Consider the following 23,985-nt stretch of genomic DNA (forward strand, 5'->3'; position numbering starts at 1 on the left):
AACTGACAGAACTGGTCAAGGACTTAAGATCATTGCTGTACAATTGACTCTGCAAAAGCTGGTGAAGGAACCCAACTAGTGGTAAAAAAAAATTGAGATCAGAGTGGTGCTGGAAAAGTACAGCAGGTCAGGCAGCATCTGAGGAGCAGGAAAATCGATGTTTCAGGCAAAAGCGTTCCTGATGAGAGGCTTTTGCCCGAAACGTCGATTTTCCTGCTCCTCGGATGCTGCCTGACCTGCTGTGCTTTTCCAGCACCACTCTGATCTAAACTCTGGTTTCCAGCATCTGCAGTCCTCACTTTTGCCTAGTAAAAAAGAATTGAACCCATCTGCACCAATCTATCTGCCATGGATATACCTTTTTAAGGGCAGAATCAGTAGAAGTGATCACTGCACAGTCCTTAGGGAGTTGAAGTCTCGTTTTTACATTGAGGATTCCATCTATTTTGTTGTGTGGCATGAATGAGATAGATTTTGAACACAGCTAGCAATTGAAGACTGGCCATCCATGAGGGGCTGTGGACCATCAGGAGCAGCAGAATTGTATTGCAACTCATTTCTACAAATGCTTGGCCCTCAATATCCTTCACTCAGCCATTAACATCAGGCCAGGGGATCAACCTGGTTCAGGAGACCATGCCAGGAGCAGCACCAGGCATACCTGAAAATGAGCTGACAACCAAAGCAGGACTGAAACAGCAGAAGTAATAAGTGATAAACCAGACAAAACAATTCCATACCTAATGGATCAGATCTAAATTCCTGCAGTCAAGGAGTAAACTTTGAATGTCATTTCCTGGTTTGCAGTGTTAGAAATGCAGCACAGCTGAGGTTTAAATATTGGACCTATGGTGTCAATGCAGAAGGTCACAGCAGCAGCAAATGGTTTGACTGCAGGAAGGGTGCTATTGAGCTCAGGTGCATAATTAATGAGGTTAGCAGCAAAAAGTAGCTTGAGAAAAACTGCCATGACCTACAGATGGAAATCGTCCATGAAATTCACCAAAAATAACATTTAGCCAAACAATGGGAAGAATCAGCCCTTTAAATGTTTTTCTGCACAGATGCTACCTGATTTGTTTTGCTTTTCCAGCATGTTTTGTTCTTAATTTTGGATTTCCAGTAACCACAGCATATTATTTTTGTGCCATTTTATATCCTCCTGTTGATTTCCACATTTTGCTCACCTTGCCATAATTTGTTCAATTTCAGCATAATTCAGTTTGACCCTGAGGCTGCTAATAAGCTGATCGACCTTGGTCTTTTGAATATTGTAAGTACTGACATCTAGTGAGGGTGGCTAGAAATTTCCTCTAGCAGATAATGTGAAGCTTTTGGTTTCAATTCAAACTCCATTCCTTAGCTACTGACTCCATCCCTGGCTATATTTTTAGACTAAATCAATCTGTTTGTGATGATGAGCTTTTGATCACATATTCACACTTCTACTGTGATTGCCTGTTTCCATCAAACCAGCATCACTTGACTTTCTGCATTCCGAGCTCATCTGCTGCTAAAACTCTCATCCATGTCTTTGCTGCCACCTGACTTGCCTACTCCAACATACTCCTATCTGGTCACTCACATTCAACCCCCTGTAAACATGAGGTTAACCAAAACTCTGCTTCACATGTCTTGCTTCACACTAAGTCCCTTTCAACTTCTATGTTGTCTGAAATACATTGGTTGCCAGTCAAGCAAAATCTTGATATTAAAACTCTTATTCTTATTTTCAAACCCCTCGATTATCTGTCTCCTCCCTATCTCTGCAATCCCCTCCACTTTCACAAACCTTTGAGATATCTGTGTTCCTCCATTTGTCATCTCTTGACCATCCTTAACTTTAATTGCTTCATATCAGTGGCCATACCTTTGGTTACATAATCTCTGAAGTATGGAATTCCACCCCTAGATCACCCGCCTTTCTACTTTAAAGCCATGATATATAGGAGCAGAATTAGTCCATTTGCTCCATCAAGTCTGCTCTACCACTTGATTATAGTAGACATGTTTCTCAAGTCCATTCTCCTGCCTTCTCCCCGTAACTTTTGATCTCTTAATAATTAAGAACACATCTATTTCTGTCTTAATTGCACTCAATCACTTGGTCTCCACAGCCTTCTGTGGCAATCTGTTCCACAGATTCATCAGCTTCTTGCTGAAGAAATTCCTCTCCATCTCAGTTCTAAAGGGTGACCCCTTCACTCTAAGATTGTGCCCTCGGGTGTGAGTCTCTCCTGCTAGTGGAAACATCTTCTATACATCTATTCTATCCAAGCTTCTCATTATTCTGTAACTTTCAATGAGATCCCCCTCATCCTTATAAATTCCATCAAGTTCAAACTCAGAGTCCCCAAATGCTCCTCAAGCACTTCATCCCTAGGATGAAGCTCCTTGTGAACCTCCTCTGGAAATCCTTCAATGCTAGCACATCCTTTCTTAGATTCAAGGCCCAAAACTGCTCACAATATTCCAAATGTGGTCCGATCACAGCCTGATACAGCTTCAACAGTACATCCTGCTCTTGTAATCTAGACCTCTTAAAATGAAAGCTAACATTGCATTTGCTTTCCCAACTGCCAAATGAACCTGCATGTTAACCTAAAGAGCATCCTGAACTAGGACTCCTAAGTCTCTTTGTGCTTCAGATTTCTGAAGTCTTCCTCCATTTAGAAAATAGTCTTTCCCTCTGATCTTCATCCAAATTGCACAACCTCAGAATTTTCTACATTGCCATTTCTTTTTGCATGATCTCCCTCACAAACTACAGGGTGAATTCTACCCTAGGTTCCTTTCACCTTAAGCTTCCTAATCAATCTACCTCATCATACATTACCAAACACCGATTTGCTTGTTCCGTAGTGGACTCTACCGCAAGCTGCTCCAAAAAAATCTCATAGACATTCCACCAATTCCTTTTCTTGGTTTCCCAGTCCACCTACATATTGATGACTGCATGATTATTGTAATACTATCTTTCTTACATGTCTTTTATATTTCCTGATTTATTTTCTGCTCCACATCCTGATTACTGCTCGTATACATACCTCCCATCAGAGTTGATTATTCTTTGCGGTTTCTCAACTCTACCCACCCAGACTCTACATCTTCTGACTCTTTATTGCTTGTTATTGGTTCAATTTCATTTATTACTAACAAGGCAACTCTGCTCTTCTGCCATCTACCTGTTCTTTTAATAGGACTTGTATCCTTGAATATTTGGTTTCCAGCCCTAATTTCCTTGCAGCCACATCTGTGATGTCCACAACACTGTACCCACTTGTTTTAATTTGCACTACAACCTCACTTAACTTGTTTTGTATGCTGTCCATACTTAAATACAGTACCCTCAGTCCTCATTGACCACTCCCTTTCTCAGTTGTTCCTGTAACTGCTGTGCTTGAAGTTAGATTCCACACGATTCCATACTCTCTGTCCCTTTACTTATTCTGGAAACATTCATAGCCTCTCCTGAGCCCTCCCTATTTTAACAATATTAAAGTCCTTGTGGCCTTGATTTACCACGAATTACACCATCAATTCGTCTACTGTATTCCAAATGCTTTGTACATTAAAAGCCTTTAAATTTGTTCTATTATTGAGTTTCTCTACACTTTTATGGTTTCTTGATACAATGTGACATTCACACACACTCACCCTTCCTTTCATTTTCTGTTAACAATCAACCCCATGACTAAACAGCTTTTCCTTTACCTTTGCTTTTATACTTTTTCATTCAACTGAATCCACTCCTCACTATTTAGTTTAAAGCCCTAGTTATACGATTTGCTAGAACTCTTATCCCAGCATGATTCAGTTGGAGTCCGTTCCATCAGAACAGCTCCCTCCTTCCCCAGTACTGGCGCCTATGTCCCATGAATTCAAACCTGTTTCTCCTTAATCTTGGAGTCACACGTCATTAATTATGTTGACTGAGGTTGTAATCTGGAGATTATTACTGTTTTGTTCAGTTTTTTAATTTCAACTTTAGCTGCTCATTTTCCCTCAGCAGAAGCTTTTCCCTCTTTATACCAATATCATTGGTAGCTACATGGACCATGACAACTGGATCTTTCCCTTCCCACTCCAAGTTCTTTTGCAGGCCAGTTGAAGTATCCTGAACCTGAGCACTCTAATGATATTATCCCTGAGTACAAGTATGTTGCTTTTTTCTCCCTGCTCTTGAATGGCTTCCTGTATGACAGTTCTCTGATCTGTTTATTCATCCTCCCTCCACTGCTGCTCTCGACTACACAAGCAGCAAGAACCTCAAACCTGTCAGACAAGCTCAAGAGCTAATGCTCCTTCAGCATTACCATCTGGCACCCTCGACCTGCTTCGCTTGTAGTCACATACCCCTATACTGGAGAACTGATTCAATTTGAGGTAGTTAATCTAAAGGGTGTGACTGTCTCCTAAAACATAGCATCCAGGTAACTCATACCTTCCCCAATGTATCGCATGGTTCATCAACTCTAAGCTGAGGTTTCTCAAGCAACCATTACTTGCTACTTTCCACCTTTAATACTCACAAAATCTACCTAAACCGATAGTGTAACCTAAACATGAATATGCAGCTAAGTGTTAATGTTCCTCTGAAGTACCTTGGGACATTTTATTATATTGTTGGTTAGTCATTGAAATCATTATTTGGATTTATCTTCTGATCATCTCCATGTATTCTTTCATACTATTTAAATACAACACAGGATTATTTTTCGGTTTATTTGATATAAATACAACTAATCCCATTGTTAACATGAATTACTTAATTCCTGAATTTTGTATCTTTCAGAAAGAAAAAAATACTGAATCTAGTAATAATGAAAGTTTGTCTATGGCTATCATCGGTGGGCTGGTGGCAGGTTTCATTATTTTGTTAGCCATCATGATAACTGCTCTGGTTTGCAGTCGAGCAAGGTATTTGCACAAGCATCACACAAAACATCTGTGAAAACCACTATCTGTATTCCTAAGAAAAGGCTTAATTTATGGGCTCAGCAATACCTCACTGAGTTTATTGAATAAATATTTGAGCAGGTTTCAGAATGGATCTCTGCTTTTCACTGACTTACTAACACCAGCAATAATGGAATGAATTTTACACTTAACTAATTTATGCGTCTCCAGTTGCATAGAAGTTCAAAACTTATATTTACCCTTTGGCTCCATTCGCTGTGGTACTGGTCTCATTACATGACAAACATTGACAATTTCCAATCCAAATTGATAATTGGGGCTCTAAGGTACAATTTGCATATTAGAAGGGATCCACCATCTGAAATGTGGTCATGCTATGGCATTCGGTTAAAAATGTTATTGACCTCTTAATTAGCATTGACAAGTAGTTAGGCTATCGTTGTGTAGCAGTCAAAATATTACTAATGGCAAGTTATTAATGTTGGAGATCCATTTGCTCAGTTGGCCGGACAACCTTTTGGGAGGCAAAGTGATACCAACAGCACTGGTCCAATTCCCATATCAGCTGAGGTCCCCATGAAGGATTCTCCTTCACCTGAGATATGGTGACACTTAGGTTCAATCATCACCAGTTGTCTCCCTCCATTGAGAGAGCAACATATCACCTGGTAGGACTATGGTGAGTCTACCTTTTAACGTCAAACAAAAGAAGTGAATATTGAGCACCAAATAAATTGTAAAAATGTTTTATATTTGAGCCTTTTGAGGAAGTTAGTACATTGGTGGATATTGGAAATGCACTTGATATTTGTATTTATTCATTTCCATTTTCAAAATGTTTTTCCAAAGTGTCAGACAAAAGACTCCTACTGTCCTACAAAATGTGAAAAACTTAAGTGTCAAAATCTGTTTTGATGGCTTAGTGGTTAGCTCTGCTGCCTCATAGCACCAGGGTCCTAAGTTCAATTCTGGCCTCAGGTGACTGTCTGTGTTGAGTTTGCACATGCTCCCAATGTCTGTGTGGGTTTGCTCCACTTTCCTCCTACAGTCCAAAGATGTGCAGGTCAGGTGAATTGGCCATGCTAAATTGCCCATAGTGTTAGGTGCATTAGTGGGAGGGTTGGTGTGGACTTGTTGGGCTGAGGGGTCTGTTTCCACACTGTAGGGAATCTAGTCTAACCTCTTTTTCCCACAAGATTGGACTGGCAAGAAAACCACATTGGTTTCTCTGTGCAGGTTTTTGACTGAAATGACATTATACAGCGTCACTTCATCAGAGCATAATTTGTTTTTGTGACCCTTTTGGCTAATCAGAAGTTAAAATAAAAAGCTGTGGATCTTTTTGCGATATCACTGGGAGAAACTCTCTGATGATTTCAACTGCCTTCCCACACATTGACCAGGGGGATTTGCCATTAATAGTTCTATTCTTTGTATGACCTGGTTTCTCTGTTAGGTTTTAGAAGTGTATATAGTGTTCCATACACATAATGAAATGTAAAATTACATTGCCATTTCCACTGCACAAAGCTACTTTAAAAATGATCATCTAGGAAATAGTAGGTGATAACTTCCTGACTCCCAACTGTGAAAATATGCTTCCAGACTGCTGTCTTCTGAGCACATACAGGCTGACACAGGTGCAATGTTAAAAGTGTCACTTTGTAGTGATTAATTATTATTCATATACTAACACCCAAGAAGACAGAACAATCTGTCAACAATAGTTAGGACTATGGTTGGGTGATCTGAAGATATTCTGACTATAATATATACATGTATTCAAGTAGGTTACAGAAAGAAGACTCAATTCAGATTCCAAAACTTTCCTGATTATCCTTGAGTTCCCTACATCTGGGCAGCTGGCCTATTTTCAGTAACAATTGTCCCTTAAGGAAATAATTCTTTTCAGAATAATTTCAATTCAAATCTATTTTGTAGAAGGTATTTGGCCATTGCATTGAATCTAATAGATATAAAATGTTTAAAATAGCACAGTTTTCATTTCATATCTCATGAGTTATGAAAGTCTTCTGGACTATTTTTCCAAAGTCTTTCATTGAACTCAGTATCTCACCCAACTGACTATTTTTCGCATAAAATCTTAGAGTACTTACTTATAAGAGCATTACAGATCAGTACCTTAATGAGTCATTTATTTTTAGTATCTATCCAGAGTGAAAATAAGTTATTAACTCTTCATTCAGCCATCTAATTAACCTCTGAAATAACCTGAGGCTTTTGCATGGAGAATATATGTGTTAGATAAATACATAACATTACATTTATTTACATTAAAAGATATTTACCAGTAATGGGTCCATTGTATTTTGAACTGTTTGGAACTATTTTTCTTTTCTAAGATCCATGGTATATCTTTGTGTCACATGCAAATTTAAAAACAGTTCCCTTTCATCCAGGGGATCAATTGAAAAGAGTGAAAAACAACATTAAACAAATTCCCTGTGGGCTTCCATATTGCCAATTCCAGAAACAAATCGCTGTTAGTGATAATGCAGGGCACAATCATATTTAGTAGATTTTTGTATGACACTTTGGAAGAATATTTTGACAATAAACATAAGCAATGTAAATATCAAGTAGATTTCCAATATTCACCAATGTACTAACTACTTTTCCAGAAGGCAGGCTGAGATCTGTTGAGGATGACTACTTTGTCAAGGTGATTGTATAGTGCATCTCTAAAGAATGCTTTCTAGCAACTTGTTTACAACTAAAACCAAATTGTAATTTCCTTGTTCTGACTGATATAGGCGCATAAAATTATAGAGTATGTTGTTAATCTGTGGAATTGACTTCAGAGTAGATGCCATACAGCTGACAGTCTGGCTACCATTGAACGTTCTCCAGTGAATACTATCAGGGTGGCAACCTGGTCTATTCGAGGTCCTCTCTTCTAACAGACTATATCTGCATCCACTTTGAGATTTTCAATCTAAACAGCTTATGTTGTATTGCGGATAATTTAGCATCATCTCCTCAGTAAAGATGGTGCAAAATAACCATTTAAATCCTCATAAAATCATAGAAATCAATTCAAATCTTCCCTGTGTAATCCTTCAATAGCATAATACAATCCTTAATGGTGGTCTGATTCCCAAAAAAGACTTTTATGTTAGTACCAAGATTTTGGTTATGTTCCTCTCCAGTGTACTATAGACAGTTATGATAGCAGTTTCCATTGCCTTCAATTGGGTTTGATACCCAAATCTGTTTTCGTGATTATCCCAATTTGTCAACAGAAGGAGGCTATTTAGCTCATCTTGGCAGTTCCAAATATGACCTGTTAACCAGTTTTGTTTTGTATTACCATGTGCCCTTTTAATACTAGGAATATACTTGATCTTTTTCCTCAGAAAGTTATTATGAAGGCATTGCATTTTGCATTGTGTTGCTGTTACCCCTGTTTGGTTGGATTATGCAATCAAGTTTGTTTAACATTTTAAAAATCCTGTATTAGTGATATAACATTTTTATCTCCACTACTTATTATCAATAGGGTTGCCTCTCAGTCACTTTCACGCAAAATTCAAGTGCTACAATTTTTCCAGTGTGCCCTTATAGTTCAAAATTAGCCTCCTGTCTCCTTTCTGCCTCACTTCTAGGACTTAAGTATGTTCCTCATCCCTGACTGACCAAAACTGATAGTGACTATAGATCTGTTGACACTGCTTAAGATCCTGTCTTATATTGTTGCCATCCTGATAGTATTCACTGGAGACCCTACAATGTATCTTTCACCCATAGAAGACAGAAATTGATATAATAATAATAAGCATATGATCTCTGCTGCTCACATAAAAACAACCTTGTTTGAATGTTCACTCCACAGTTATAAACGAAAGATAAAATCAATAACTGCAATGAACACAGCTAAAACAATTACAAGTGATATACTGCAGAGTGGGGCTGTTGTTCCTGGTACAAACAAGTATACTTTGGAAGGGTGAGTAAAGAAAAACTTCAATAAAAATAACTTTTGCAACAGAAAGAGGAAACACTTATATTCTATCTAAAATTCAGAAGTCACCTCTTTTTGAATAGTTTATACATTTTGAATGCTGCATTTTCTGAGAGGGTATAAATATTTGCGGGAGCAATTGTGTATGTTACTTTTAACTAATATTCTCCCTCTTCCTCCAGTTAGGATTTAATGTAACAAACTGTATGTTTCCTCAGAAAGTTATTATGAAGGCATTCCATTTTGCATTGTGTTGCTATTACCTCTATTTAGTTGGATTATGCAATCAATTTTGTTTAACGTTTTAAGAATCTTGTTTTAAGAATTAGTGTTATGACATTTTTATCTCCACTATTTATTATCAATAGGATTGCCTCTCAGTCACTTTCACTGAAAATTCAAGTGCTACAATTTTTCTGGTTACTACTGTTAGGTGATAGAGTAATGGGGAAGGTAGTGGCTTAATGGTAAAGTCATTGGTTTGGTAATCCAAATCACCAACCTAATGCTCGGGGCATGGTTTCAAATACCATCCACCAGTTTCAAGTTACTTAATAAGGTCATAAATGTAAAAACCGGTTCTGATGATTGTCATAAAAATCCATCTGGTTCATTAATATGTTTTAGGGAGGGAATCTGCCATCATACCCAGTCTGATCTATGTGTGACTCCAGAATTAGCAAACATAGTTGACTTTTAAATAGCTTAACAAGTCATTCCTTCCTTCATCTTGCCAGTGAGGCCCACATTCTATGAAAGAAAATAAATATATTCATATCAGAATTAGTGAAGAAGGTATTGAGGTAGATTTTCCAATCAAGCATATATAACGATCATAGGCAACACTTGATTTTGCAGCATTAGCTGAATGTTCAAAGTGAAATCCCTTCCCACAAAAAATAAAAGTCAGTTTATAGAATTAAATTAGTACACGCAATATTTATGCTTGTATTTATCTGTAAAGATTTGGGAGCTAATTGTTATATGCAAGTGTTCCTGAGGCCACAGAACGTTTTCATGAGATTCAAGTGATTGGTAACAGGATCAGCTTAGACCCAGTCTTTTCAATAAGTCACCATAGCAAGTATGAAATAAAAAGAGTTTTCATCATTACAAGCTTTAATTGTGATTATATTAATTCCACATGAGTCAAAACAACCAGAACTCTCAGCTGTGCAGTTAAAGGGATATAGCATTTGAATGATAGTGCATGATAACAAATACAATGATAGCATTCATTTTGACAGGGCTTGAATATAAAAGCAGGGATGTACTTCTGAGGCTCTATAAGGCTCTGGTTGGTCACATTTGGCGTGTTGTATGTAGTTATTGGCCCCATATCTCAGGAATGATGTACTGGCCCCTGGAGTATGTTCACAGGAGATTCACAAGAATGGTGCCAGGAATGAAAAGCTCAACATATGAGGAGCGTTTTTGGACTCTGGATCTATACTCAATGGAGTTGAGAAGGATGAGGGGCATCAAATAGAAACTTACAGAATACTGAAGGCCCTAGACAATGTCGATGTTGTGAAGATGTTGCCATTGCTAGGAGAGACTAAGACCCGAGGACACAGCCTTAGAGTATAGGGAAGACCTTTCACAACGGAGACAAGGAGAAACTTCTTGAATGATGAATCTATGGAATTCGTTGCCAGAGAAGGCTGTCGAGGCCAGGTCATTAAGTGTATTTAAGACAGCGACAGATGGATTCTTGATTGTCAAGAGGACCAAGGGTTATGGGGGAAAACGGGAGAATGAGGTTGGGAAACTTATCAGCCATGATTGAATGGTGAAGCAGACTCGATGGGCTGAATGGCCCATCCGCTATGGCTTATCATCATAGGAGAGCAAGACGGAGCCATGAAATGACCTCAGCAATTAGGCTTAAAGAGAATTCCACGGCATTCTTTAAAATAGTGATGGTAAAGGATAGATCAGATCTAAAGTTCTAAATTGGAGAATGTCCAGTTTTGACGGTATTAGGCAAGAACTTTCAAAAGCTGATTGGAGGCAGATGTTTGCAGGTAAAGGGATGGCTGGAAAATGGGAAGCCTTCAGAAATGAGATAACAAGAATCCAGAGAAAGTATATTCCTGTTGGAGTGAAAGGAAAGGCTGGTAGGTATAGGGAATGCTGGATGACTAAAGAAATTGAGGGTTTGGTTAAGAAAAAGAAGGAAGCATACGTAAGGTATAGACAGAATAGATCGAGTGAATCCTCAGAAGAGTATAAAGGCAGCAGGAGTATCCTAAAGAGGGAAATCAGGCGGGCAAAAGGGGACATGAGATAGCTTTGGCAAATAGAATTAAGGAGAATCCAAAGGTTTTTTTTCCAAATACATTAAGGACAAAAGGGTAACTGGGGAGCGAATAGGATCCCTCAAAGATCAGCAAGACGGCCTTTGTTTGGAGCTGCAGAAAATGGGGGAGATACTAAACCAGTATTGTGCAATAGTATTTACAGTGGAAAAGGATGTGGAAGATATAGAATGTAGGGAAATAGATGGTGACATCTTGAAAAATGTCCAAATTACAGAGGAGGAAGTGCTGGATGTCTTGAGATGCGTAAAGGTGGATAAATCCCCAGGACCTGATCAGGTATACCCTAAAACTCTGTGGGAAGCTAGGGAAGTGATTGCTGGGCCTCTTGCTGAGATATTTGTATCATCGATAGTCATACATGAGGTGCCGGAAGATTGGAGGTTAGCTAACGTGGTGCCACTGTTTAAGAAGGGCGGTAAGGACAAGACAGGGAACTATAGACCAGTGAGCCTGATGTCAGTGGTGGGAAAGTTGTTGGAGGCACTCCTGAGGGACAGATGTACATGTATTTGGAAAGGCAAGGTCTGATTAGGGATAGTCAACATGGCTTTGTGCATGGGCAATCATGTCTCACAAACTTGATTGAGGTTTTTGAAGAAGTAACAAAGAAGATTGATGAGGGCAGAGCGGTAGATGTGATCTATATGGATTTCAGTAAGTCGTTTTACAAGTTTCTCCATGGGAGACTGATTAGCAAGGTTAGATTTCATGGAATACAGGGCGAACTAGACATTTGGATACAGAACTGGCTCAAAGATAGAAGACAAGGGTGGTGATGGAGGGTTGTTTTTCAGACTGGAGGCCTGTGACCAGTGGAGTGCCACAAGGATCAGTGCTGGGTCCTCTACTTTTCATCATTTATATGAATGATTTGGATGCGAGCATAAGAGATATAGTTAGTAAGTTTGCAGATATCACCAAAATTGGAGGTATAGTGGACAGCAAAGAAGGTTACCTCAGATTACAACAGGATTTTGATTAGATGGGCGAATGGGCTGAGAAGTGGCAGATGGAGTTTAATTCAGATAAATGCGAGGTGCTGCATTTTGGCAAAGCAAATCTTAGCAGGATTTGTACACTTAATGGTAAGGTTCTAGGGAGCGTTGCTGAACAAAAAGACCTTGGAGTGAAGGTTCATAGCTCCTTGAAAGTGGAGTCGCAGGATAGTGAAGAAGATATTTGTTATGCTTTTCTTTATTGGTCAGAGTATTGAGTATAGGATTTGGAAGGTCATGTTGTGGCTGTACAGGACATTGGTTAGGCCACTGTTGGAATATTGCTTGCAATTCTGGTCTCCTTCCTATTGGAAGGATGTTGTGAAACTTGAAAGGTTCAGAAAAGATTTACAAGGATGTTGCCAGGGTTGGAGGACTTGAGCTACAAGAAGCGACCGAATAGGCTGGGGCTGTTTTCCCTGGAGTGTCGGAGGCTGAGGGGTGACCTTATAGAGGTTTACAAAATTATGAGGGGCATGAATAGGATAAAGAGACAAAGTCTCTTCCCTGGGGTGGAGGAGTCTAGAACTCGAGGGCATAGATTTAGGGTGAGAGGGGAAAGATACAAAAGAGACCTAAGGGGAACTTTTTCACGCAGAGGGTGATATGTGTATGGAATGAGCTGGCAGAGGAAGTGGTGGAGGCTGGTACAGTTGCAACATTTAAGAGGCATTTGCATGGGTATATGAATAGGAAGGGTTGGAGGGATATGGGCCGGGTGCTGGCAGGTGGGATTAGATTGGGTTGGGATATCTGGTCGGCATGGGCGGGTTGGACCGAAGGGTCTGTTTCATGCTGTACATCTCTATAACTCTATGGCTCTGTATGGGATAAAGATTGCACAAGACTAGGATTGGCTACAAGTCTCTCATTACTTGTCAGTATTCACTAGATTTTAGGTTTATAAATCAAATGTTGACTTGCTTTATGTGTCCAAATTCACATGTCATCATTCATAAGTTGCTTGATCATGCTTTATGACATAAAGGCAATAATTTTAAACTGGACATTGTATTTTGGGTTAAAATTAATCATGCAATATTACCAGCTCTACGTCATCAGTCACACACTGGCAAACAAATGAGCAGAATTTCATCGTGTTACCCAGTCTATTGAAAATGTAAAACTGAGTTCAAGTTGAGAAAACCGCATTACATTTGACATAAGAAATTTTGGAAATATTTCTTAATATTTAAAGTTTAACATTTAATCCCAGGAAAGTTAAAATCAGGATGTGGCTTTTCAGACCCTTGGCAGTTTGCCATTTAATTAATCCTGGAGGAATGCTGTGTCGTTTTTACTGTATCAGTTGAAGATGGCAGAAGTGATGAATAAAGCTATTCTACAAATTAGCTTATGGTTAAACTCTCATTTCCTGCCTCTGTTCCATATTCCTTAACGACCTTACTTAAGAAAAATCTATTGGTATCAGTTTTGAAAACTTTAGGTATTTCAATATCCATGGTCTCTTGGGAGAGAGGGTTCCAAATTTCTGCTCTGTTTTAAGTTCATCCTGATATGGTTTATCAGTGGTTTGTATCTAAATTTGAGCTGTCATTTTCAGAGAAACAGAGAAACTAGGAACCAGGGTAGGCCATTCAGCTCTTCAGGTCTGATTCGCCATTCAAAATGATTGTGACTGATCCTTTACCTCAGTGTCATATTTCGACTTTCTCTCCACACCGCATGATGCCTTTAATATCTAAAAATATATTAATATATTTCTTGAATATACTTCTGTGGTAGAGAATTCCACAGGTTGTCCACCCACTGAGTGAAGAAATCTCAGTCCTAAATAGCCTATCCTGTGTTCTGAGATGATGACTTTTGATTTTAGTCTCACCAACTAGTAGAAAAATCCTTCATGCATTTAGTCTGTCTAATCCTGTAGCATTTTATATGCTTCAATCATTCTTCAAAACTTGATTGAATATAGGCTAAGTCAAACCAATCCCTCCTCATACAAGTCCTGCTATCCTTTGTATCAGCCTAATAAATCTTCGCTAGACTCTCTCTATGGCAAGTGGAACCTCTCTTCAGTAGGGAGACCAAAACTGCATGCAGTTATTCCAGGTATGGTCTCACCAATATCCTGTATCACTGCAGTAATACCTCATTGTTTCTGAACTCAAACCAATTGTGTTTGATTCCAGCATGAGAGGAAGTAGGTTCTCTGTAATTACCCAATAAAATAGTTTTATCATCTTAATATCCTAAACTCAAGGGAATATAATTCAGTTTTTGCAACCTTCCCTCATAACTTAATTCTAAAATTCAGTGACAATGTAATGAATCTATGCTGCACCAATTTCATGTCAACTTATTCACCAAGGAGTTCAGTGGCCAAGTCTTCAAATGAGTCTTCAAATTAAAAGGATTAAGTATCACAGTTTTAGTAAAGCTCCTGTGAGCAATTTTGCCAACAGAAGGAATTTGTAGGGGAAGAGGAACTGGAATGTTTTTGTGGATGATTAATGGCAAAACAGAGCTCTGGAAGAAATGAAGCCAGTAGACCCAATTTTGTATTGCAATTTCATGCATTTTTTTTTGCTTTCATCTTTCTAGTGCTAATCCAGTGTGGAATACCGCTATTGACACTTCCACAGATCTTGGTTTTGAAGATACAAATTCAGACCGTGCAAGGTAAAATAGAAAGTCACAGCTTGTACAATTATTAGGAAACTAAAAAGAAAACTAAACTTTTAGCTGTTACTTAGCCAGGAACTAGTTTAGGTCAGTGAGAACAGGCATAACAGCTGAGCATAACTTGATGCAGTTAGGACATGGCAGAAGAGTTTTGAATGTGTTCATGTTTATGAACGTAGAACAAAGGGTGCTGGCTAATTGTGCATTGGAATAGTCTAGTCTAGGCGCAACTAAGCATTTATCAGCAGATTATGAGTTGAAACAGGAGCAGAATTGTATGATGTTGTGGACTTGGATAATGACAGTCTTAGGCTTTGCCTCAATGGGTTTCTCCAATTTACTGAACCCTTTCTGCCCTCCTGTATCCCCCGTTCCACCAATACCATCTAACCTGATACAGGGCTAGCTTTTAGGCTTCCTGATGATGATGGGCTAACATGAAATGTTCTGTCCATGAGATTAAGTTCACTCTGCTGCCCATGTCCATAATCATATCAAATTCTATCTACCTAGTTTTTTTTAGCATCTGAAGCTTGCTGTGGTATAGTCATAAGGCACTGTCCTCAAAATGGACCAGGCATTCCATTAATATCAACTCACAATATACATATGATTTCCAGAGGAGTGGAATAGTCTTTGATTTTTCTTAGGTGCAGTGTTTATATATACAGCAGTTATGAAGTAGGAAGGAGATTTCTTGACGCTGTTAGGATGTATAATTCTTTATCACAGTGCAGTTTCATTGAACACATTCTGCAGCTTAAGATAAAAATTATATGCAAATTATTGTGCAAATCTGCATTTTGGTACAATCAGTATTTGCATTATGTGTCTCTGAATTTTGGATCTTTATTTTATTTTCTAACATTACAGGCTGTTCTAAAATCAGTATTTTTGGTCTTAATTTTTATCTGTTTTTATTTGGAACAACCCAAAAAAGCTGCTGAATTTAATAGGAAGTGTACAATGGAAGGAAAACTGTGTTAATTCTTAATGCAACAAAATCATGAACACTCCTGTGAGATCTTGAGGCACAACCATTCAGTAAGACTGAATTTATATTTCCTGTAGTGTTAATTCTTTGGATGAGAATATGGTCAATGCAGTAGAAGAAACATGTGCAAAGAAATCAAATACATTAGAGGTAAGTTAACCATGTCATCAACGCTCAAAATGTATTTCTAAACATGTGTATATTTGACATATGGAAGAGAAAAATGAAAAAAGTGCAGTAAAGTTGTGTCTTATATTAAAATCTGACTACTTTTTAATTTTGTATCAATGAAAAGGTTGCTCTGTTTTAATAATAATCTGATTAAAGATTTATATGTATACGTATTACTGCCATTGCAACACAGAAACCATGTTAATCTTTTGATTCTCAGAGAACAGAGTGACACAACAGATTTCTGGTTTGTCCTTTCACTGTTGTACCTTGTTCACACAGCTCCATTATCTGTTGTGCACAAGGGTATTACTTACAAAGGAAAATGTACTTCAGAAGTTGCTGTAAAGTGTTTTTGGTCAACCTGAGGTCATGAAGAGCATTGTATAAAGCTTGACATTTTCTTTTCTTGCATGGGGAATAATTGGTTTGTATCCATTGAACACTTCGTGAAGGCAGGCCTACAATGTAAAATTGCCTCAATTTTATACTAAATTATCTATGTCACCTCTCGAAATCACAAGGCTGGATGTTATAAATAAAGAAAATGACATCTGTTTTTTAAAGATTGGTGTTAAAGAATGTTATGAAGCAGAACAGCAGGCATGGCGAGTTTGTATGTAACTCATTCTACACAGTCTGTAAGAATGCTTGAGGCTGACCTGCAAGGTTAAATCTCATGTTGTTGAGATGGGGGAATGGTGCAGATTCTCTGCCACTATATAACATTTGGGAGTGAGCCTGCTTGCCCTAAAGGTATTGGATCTTTAATTGGGTTACAGTGGGCATTGCACTCCATCCAAGAAGAGGTCACACCTTGCAGTGCTACCAAACAATCAAATGACTGACCGTTCTCTTGTCACAGCAGCACCATTGGGAGTGATGATTAGATTAGATTCCTTACAGTGTGGAAACAGGCCCTTCGGCCCAACCAGTCCACACCGATCCTCCGAAGAGTAACCCACTCAGAACCATTTCCTTCCTAACAGTAACACTAGTGGGCAATTTAGCATGGCCAATTTACCTGACCTGCACATCTTTGGATTGTGGGAGGAAACCGGAGCACCTGGAGAAAACCCAAGCAAACACTGGGAGAATGTGCAAACTCCACACAGTCACCCGAGGCTGGAATCCATGCCACCCTAATGATAGCTGGCTGAAGTACAGTAAGTTTCCTGAAGAAAATGTAAAGGGTGTTAAGGAGCCTGGGTAGACAGGGCAGACATAAGGGATAAATGTGCAATGGTGGAAATCTTGCAGGGATGGGGTGGGGAGGTGGCACCTTCGGGCACAGTTTCCTGAAACAGAAGGAATTCCCCTACACCTTGGCAACATTTTCACCATTTGTGCCAAGGCACAGTGAAATGTCTCAGGAGCGGTGGGAGAAGGCCCTTAACTGGTCATGCATTAACCAATTAAAAGCATCAAATACACCCATGGGCAAGCAATCTGCCTGATGCCCCCTCTTCTGTTGATAAAAAGCCTGTCAGGTCAGGTAGGTGACAGGCATGTTCCACTGCCCTTGTGCCAACTGTACCCTCTTTTGCCTGACTGCCATCCCATCTCTGGGGGAGGGGAGAGGGCATAAAGTTGAGTCTGTGATGTCTGAAATAGGGAAGTATTCCATGATATGGTGCAAATATTTCAAACATTGGACATGGAAATTAATCAAAAGTAACAAAATGTGAAGAGTGTAAATATTGTTGCAATGAAATGTGTACGTTTAATGCTGCACATTTAGTGAAATTTCACTTCAGGTTGTATCAAAGGTCTATGAAGGCTCAGATAAAATAACACTTCCTCTGGCCTTGTGGAAGCTGCTAAGAAAAGGCAAGGACTCATTTGTACCAGATTCCTGTTGGTTTCAAGAGCAAGTTTCATGGGAGATTTCTCTCCACAAGGCCCAGCATGTATTTTAATTCACAAACAGAAATTGCTGGAAAAGCTCAGCAGGTGTGGCAACATCTGTGGAAAGAAATCAGAGTTAACATTTCAAGTTCAGTGACCCTTCCTCAGAACCCCACCAATTACAGATGTCTTCAAACTACACTATGTAAGTGCATGATTTGTGTAATTGCCCCTTGAAAGATCTCTTGTTGATCGGAAGTGGTCTCCAGTATTGGGACAGAAACAAAAACACTGCCTCTGCCCAGTCCAGGTTTGGTCTCAGCCTTTTTCCAATTGTATTTGGCATTTAGGAGTTGATTGAACATGGAAGGCAATGCGAGTCATATTTTGCACAGTGAGTCTCAGGCTCAGCCTGGTAATCAAGGACCCTGCCTGAACCTCCATTTCCCTTGCTTCCTGATAGAGCCTGGACAGTCCATCACTACTGATCCTGTAAATGTTCCCACATACCATCTGCAACTCTCATCATTACCCCGAGTTCTGCCCTTACATTTTAAGTGATAGCCATAAAATGCTGCACAGTCACCCTGTTGAGGCTGTGGGGTTGTGATCATGATGACTAGGCCCCACACAACTGCATGCCCTCCCCTTCTCTGTCAACTCCTCCCCTTTATACATCAAATTTCTCTCTTTCATCAGCCTTGCCTCTGTGCATCCAACATTGGTGATGTCAATCCTCAGCATTGGGTTCTCACACTTCTCTACCAAGCAGTGTCCTCTGATAACCTTAAGGACAGCCCTGACTGATGACTGACCAGAGCCCTGGCTGATCTCTATGCAGCTCCCCTGAGTGATTTCTGTGAATTTCCTGATTGTTTGCTGGCTATGATACACTTCTGAGTGTATAGGGCTGAACCTCCTGACTCTGACCGTTTAAAGCAGCTGACTGTGTTCAAGCTCCTCAACAGAGATTGGATGATGCCCTTGACAATGAGAACTATGGCCCCCTGACTGATGACAGCCTCCTTTGACTTAACTGAGTATTACTCCCCTCAGACTTTGAGACATGGCCGTTTGGTTTATTGACTGTCAGTGCATATGAAAGGTGTGAGACTGATATAGCATGTTGCTGTACAGCAGCATATCAACCTCCTTGTCTAATGACTGATGGAAACCATGACAACTAAGCAGCATGTCAAGTCAGAAGTACTGTAAGCCTTTAAGCTATAGATAAGGGGGCAGAGCAAGGTAGGGATGCTGAAAGCAGGCACAAATGAATGAGAACTAAGAAAGCAAGTAAGCAGAACCTGAATTGCACCCTGTTCGAACCTATGAGGTGAATGTTTGACCCTGTACTCAGTGTCCTTGTAGCCGCATTCCGACAAAAGGTGTTGATGTGCTTCAAAGGGCAACATTGAAGTGTAGAACTATACCATAAATGGATTGGAGATGTGCTATGCTGAAATGACTGTTTAATGTCTATTTGATGCTGAGGTCTGTGAATATGATCAATGGTGTTCACAGCCCATGGAATGTTGGTGCCTGCTGTCCAAATGGGATTCTGGAGGAGCATGTGGCAAGCCAGAATAATCAGGCAACGGCTTTGACTTTCACTGTCTAGTTTCCATGAGGTGGTGGGACACTGAACATTGCACATTAATGAGGCGAGATTAGGTCCAAACTTGTCCTGCTGTTCAACATTTAATTGGAAATGTGACTCTTTGCTTTAAATGGTGAGACGCTCCTCATTAGCCTCATAAAAGGTGATACAGCTAGACTGAGCAATTTTACTTTCCTGACTTAGAGGGGCCTACCATAACAGTGGAGACCAATCATAAGGTAGGTCTGGAGATAGAGAAGCTATTCCCACACATGAAACAGTCAAGACTAAGAGGGGACAGAATTGGTAGAAGAAACAAAAGAAGAAAATGTTTTCACACAACAAATAATTGGGGTCTGAAATACATTACCTGGGAAAGTGGTGGAAACAGGTTCAATTGAAACATTGAAAAGGAAATTAAACCGTTATTAAAAAGGGAAAATCTGTAGTGTTTTGTGGAGAAGATTGGAGGATGGCACTGTTATGGATCAGGCCAGACCCCCTCAAAACATTTCAAGAAGATAGCCCAGTCCCTAACTTTGCGAGTTGTTTTGAGAAGGTGTAAGGTGGATGTTCCTGAGTGATGCAGCTGGTCAAAGCCCCTCGGTTTCAAACAAAACAGAACTTATTTACAGAGCACTGAATGAAACACAAACAAAAGAGATCAAAATACAGAATAATTTAATCTTTCTGAAAACCCATCAGACTATCCTGACTTAATGATGCTGCTCCAAATGCCTGCAACCATCCTCATAAACACCCCCTTTTCAAAAATGTAAAAGCAGACACAGGTTCTTACAAGAGAGAGAGATGGCAGAGAGGTTTAGCACAGAACATCCTTCCACTGTAGATGTCCATTTGGATTGCCCAGCCTAAACTGTCCAGCAGCTCCGAACAGGCAGACTGCTAAAACCAAAACAAACCACACCAGAGAAAAGCTGAGCTGGGAGAACTGGCCACTTCCCTTTCATTGTACAAGTGTTTTTTTTAAGTTTAAAAGCTTCTTAATGTAGATAAACCCAGACATTTTAGAACCTGTGTCTTTATGATCCCTCTTAAAAAAACAAAGCAGCATCGTCACAGCATTAATTAGATTGTTCTGTCATAGAGATATTGCAGACATGAAGTTGTAAAGGTTCTGTAATGCCAATTGAAATGAGGTGTACTAGCTTACAAATTTGTGCACCTAGTCCCTCTGGGAGCAACCAGGTAAGATAAGTATCCAAGATCAGAAAGAACAGAGACGGCAGTTAAGATATTTTGAAGTGCCACGTAAACCCTCCAGCTCACTTCCTGAAGGCAACATGAGATGGATAATTCAAGTAGCCTTGCCAGTAAACCTTGCATTCCTGTGAACAATTGAAAAAGTAAGATGAATTACGTAGCACACAAAAAAAAATTCTGACAGAGGTACAGCATATTACACAAAGGCTAATAATTCATAAAACAAATAGAGCATTGAAGATTTTATTTTAGCCAGCTACCCAAAATGTAAGGATTGCATATTTTCTCCACCTTCTTGATTTAATTATTTACATTTTCTTTCTTGCTTAAGATGACCGAGAAGACAATTGACAATTATTCAACTGATGATAAGGCCAAACCTCTGAGTGCTGCACTAGTCGACCATGATAACAATAAAGAAAAAGAATCAGGGACATCTGGAGCTGGACTTCACATTTCTCATATAAAAAGCATTGATATCTGAGCATTATATTTGGGTGTCTTTGACTATTCATTCAGTTTTTAAATTTAAAAATCTGCATTTAAAACCTTTAATATAAGCAAAATGGAATCTATTAATTATGTTTCATGGTCTTTGTTGCCTGGTAAGCACTTTCCCAATATAACGTGCTCATGTGAAAATTTATTCCAACTAACAGTATGCTGTCATGACTATTTATTTTGCATTTGATTTTGTTTGCTGGCCATTATATTTTAAAACCAAAGTTAGCATGTTTTATTTCATGCTTTTTATTACCCTGTTGACAGCACTGATAAAACCTGTACACTACGTAGGACTGAAAGGAACAATATTCCATACATGACAGCTGTTTGCAGTAACACAGCCAGTAATGGGATGATACTACTGGTCTTTGGTATAATTAAGTGCCTCTTAAAAAAAATCTCAATCACCCATCCATTTTCTATTTAGAAAGATCCTTCATAGAATCTTCCTGCATTGTATTGTGTTTAACTATCTGTCTGGTGCTATATATATTTTTATCAAGGAGCTAAATTGATTTAATAAGGATCTATTTGTGGAAAAATATAAATTTGCAAAATTTTCAATGTTTAAAGGCCTTTCAGCATCAATTTGAATAAAAATTGGTGACCTCAAAGAATAGCAATGAGGAAAGATGAATAATTACCTGTGGCATTAGGAGTTATGTGGAACTTGCTAACTGCTGAAGAAGGGTTATCTGGTGTGAGGAGTAAAATATGGACTGAAGGGTGGGTAAGCTAATTAATTTGCCTATTGAAAGAAATATACTTGGGTAAAGAGGGAGCTAATATGAAAAGAGGGCAGTTCCTTGGCATTGAGAAATACATATTCTTATCACTATGTTTGCATATTATTTCCTGAGAATAGCTGACTAAGAAATTGATACTATAACAAATTCAAAAATGGGAGAGAAACAGAATCTTTAGAATGAAAGGACATCAACACTATATCATTAAGAAGATTGCATAAACTGACAATTGAATCTGAAATTAAAAGTGAGTTCAGCAGATAGCCAAAAAACTGGTCTGAGAAGTTTGACAATCTATCATCACAACAGAAGAGCAAAGATTTCAAGTTGTTTTGCTAAAAGAAATTGGTTGGAACATATTTGCAAGTAGTTTTAGCTCTGAAGCTGTTAAATGTAACAAAAATGTTTGTCATAAGTGATGTAATGCAGAACATATGTTTTTTAAATGAAGGTTGCGTAAATAAAATTGTGTATTTCTTCTCAAAAAAGAAAGAATAGCGTTTTGTAGTGTTAACTTTGCAAATTATGCCATTTGAAAATTTGATGCTTTATATATGATCATATGAAATGTTCATAAACTACAATGAATCATTTTCTGTTTGCTATCAATTGTTTTATTTTTCAGTTCTAATTCACTACAAGAGTCTAATAACCAATAGTAAAAATTAGGATTGATCCTGGTAATATTTGAAGGGTGGGTTGGAGCTGGTGGTGTTGTCCATTCTAACACTGTTGTTGTGCATTGGACATACACTAATTGTTGGCGAGAACACATAGTTTGCAGGCCACTGTGATTGACGTAAAGCATGCGAGTTCCAAGCAGGTATAAAGTGGAGCCAGTGGATGTATTGCGTGTAAATTCAGAAAATTACAGTTTTAATGTCGTCTTTAAAGACTTTAAGTCATGGTGGAGGAGGTATAAAAGAAGAAGGATACCACTAGGATTGCCAGAGCAGGGAGGATGGAGGCCACAGTGTCAATAGGGGATCACCATGGAGACAACAGATAGGAGCCACCTCAGAGCATGACTCCAGTGCTGTAATACAAAATTACCCATTTGACTCAAGTGGTTATGGCAAGTTCCTTTTCACAATTCTGTACCGTACCTTTACCAGAGTTCTAATCTTAAGACACTGCATCCCCATTTAACTATAAACTGACAGACATCCCAAACTATCGTGTTCTTCACAGGCAGTACGCACCACTGCCACCTATAAAAGTGAGCTAACTACTGTAATTGAAGACATCACCTTGGCAACTTCAGAGACTTTATAGTGTAAACAGTCCTCTAAGTTTTTTTTACTCCTTTTCATTTATTAATTGAAATATGCTCTCTTCCTTCACTGGTTCTAATTCACTTGGTTTTAAGTTTGGATTTCCATTCTTTTTTAGGTTTACTTCGGTTTGTTTTAGCATTCAGTGCATAGCAAATATTTGCTTCTCTATTTCTGGGCTCTCCTTCAATTGTGTAGATGAGTTGAAGTATTCTATGTACTGTTCTGGATGATTTAAAATTCTTTACTTTATTCCTATCCCTCGCTTTGCTTCAGTGCATTAGCTTCCATTCCTTGTCTCTACTTCCGAATATCCCACTTCAGTACCTTATCACATAATTCTAATTAGTCTGTCTCAACTCTCTAATTTGCAGTCCACTTGAAGTTGTCTATTTGAAATATTTCCTTGTTTGCAAGTTTTAGAAGGAAAAATTAATCTAACGACAGTGGTTACGATGTACAATTGCCCAGCACCAGTTCCTGTTGAAGCAGGCAGTCTGAAAACTGTGCGTTGTCTCCTCATTGAATTGATTTCAGCATATAGCCCATAGTGGAAAAAACCACTAAGAGGAACCAATAGTGTATATGGCCAGCATGTCTTTCTGGTATCTTAGGTTTTCCCTCGAGATATTACTGTAAGTAATCTAATATTAGTCCGGGAGGTGAAAGAGTGGAGAGAAACAATATTTCCAAAAGGTACCAAGAGGCCCTGTAAGCAAATCTGACCAGGGAATAAAAGTAGGTGGCCACAGAGGGC

General features: G+C 38.9%; 1 protein-coding gene across 1 annotated transcript in view; it reads left to right on the forward strand.

Moving 5' to 3' along the window:
• The window catches only part of cdhr2 (cadherin related family member 2), a 93,850-nt gene extending 72,580 nt beyond the window's left edge, over nucleotides 1-21,270 (forward strand). The window contains exons 25-30 of the mRNA XM_060837498.1: nucleotides 1,213-1,273; nucleotides 4,796-4,920; nucleotides 8,774-8,887; nucleotides 14,787-14,864; nucleotides 15,939-16,011; nucleotides 21,036-21,270. Coding sequence (XP_060693481.1) covers nucleotides 1,213-1,273; nucleotides 4,796-4,920; nucleotides 8,774-8,887; nucleotides 14,787-14,864; nucleotides 15,939-16,011; nucleotides 21,036-21,188 — 604 coding nt within the window. The 3' untranslated portion in view covers nucleotides 21,189-21,270. The remainder of the gene's footprint in view (nucleotides 1-1,212; nucleotides 1,274-4,795; nucleotides 4,921-8,773; nucleotides 8,888-14,786; nucleotides 14,865-15,938; nucleotides 16,012-21,035) is intronic.
• Nucleotides 21,271-23,985: the final 2,715 nt, after the last annotated feature.

The sequence above is a fragment of the Hemiscyllium ocellatum genome, chromosome 16 (assembly GCF_020745735.1).
Source record: "Hemiscyllium ocellatum isolate sHemOce1 chromosome 16, sHemOce1.pat.X.cur, whole genome shotgun sequence".
Taxonomy (NCBI): Eukaryota; Metazoa; Chordata; class Chondrichthyes; order Orectolobiformes; family Hemiscylliidae; genus Hemiscyllium; species Hemiscyllium ocellatum.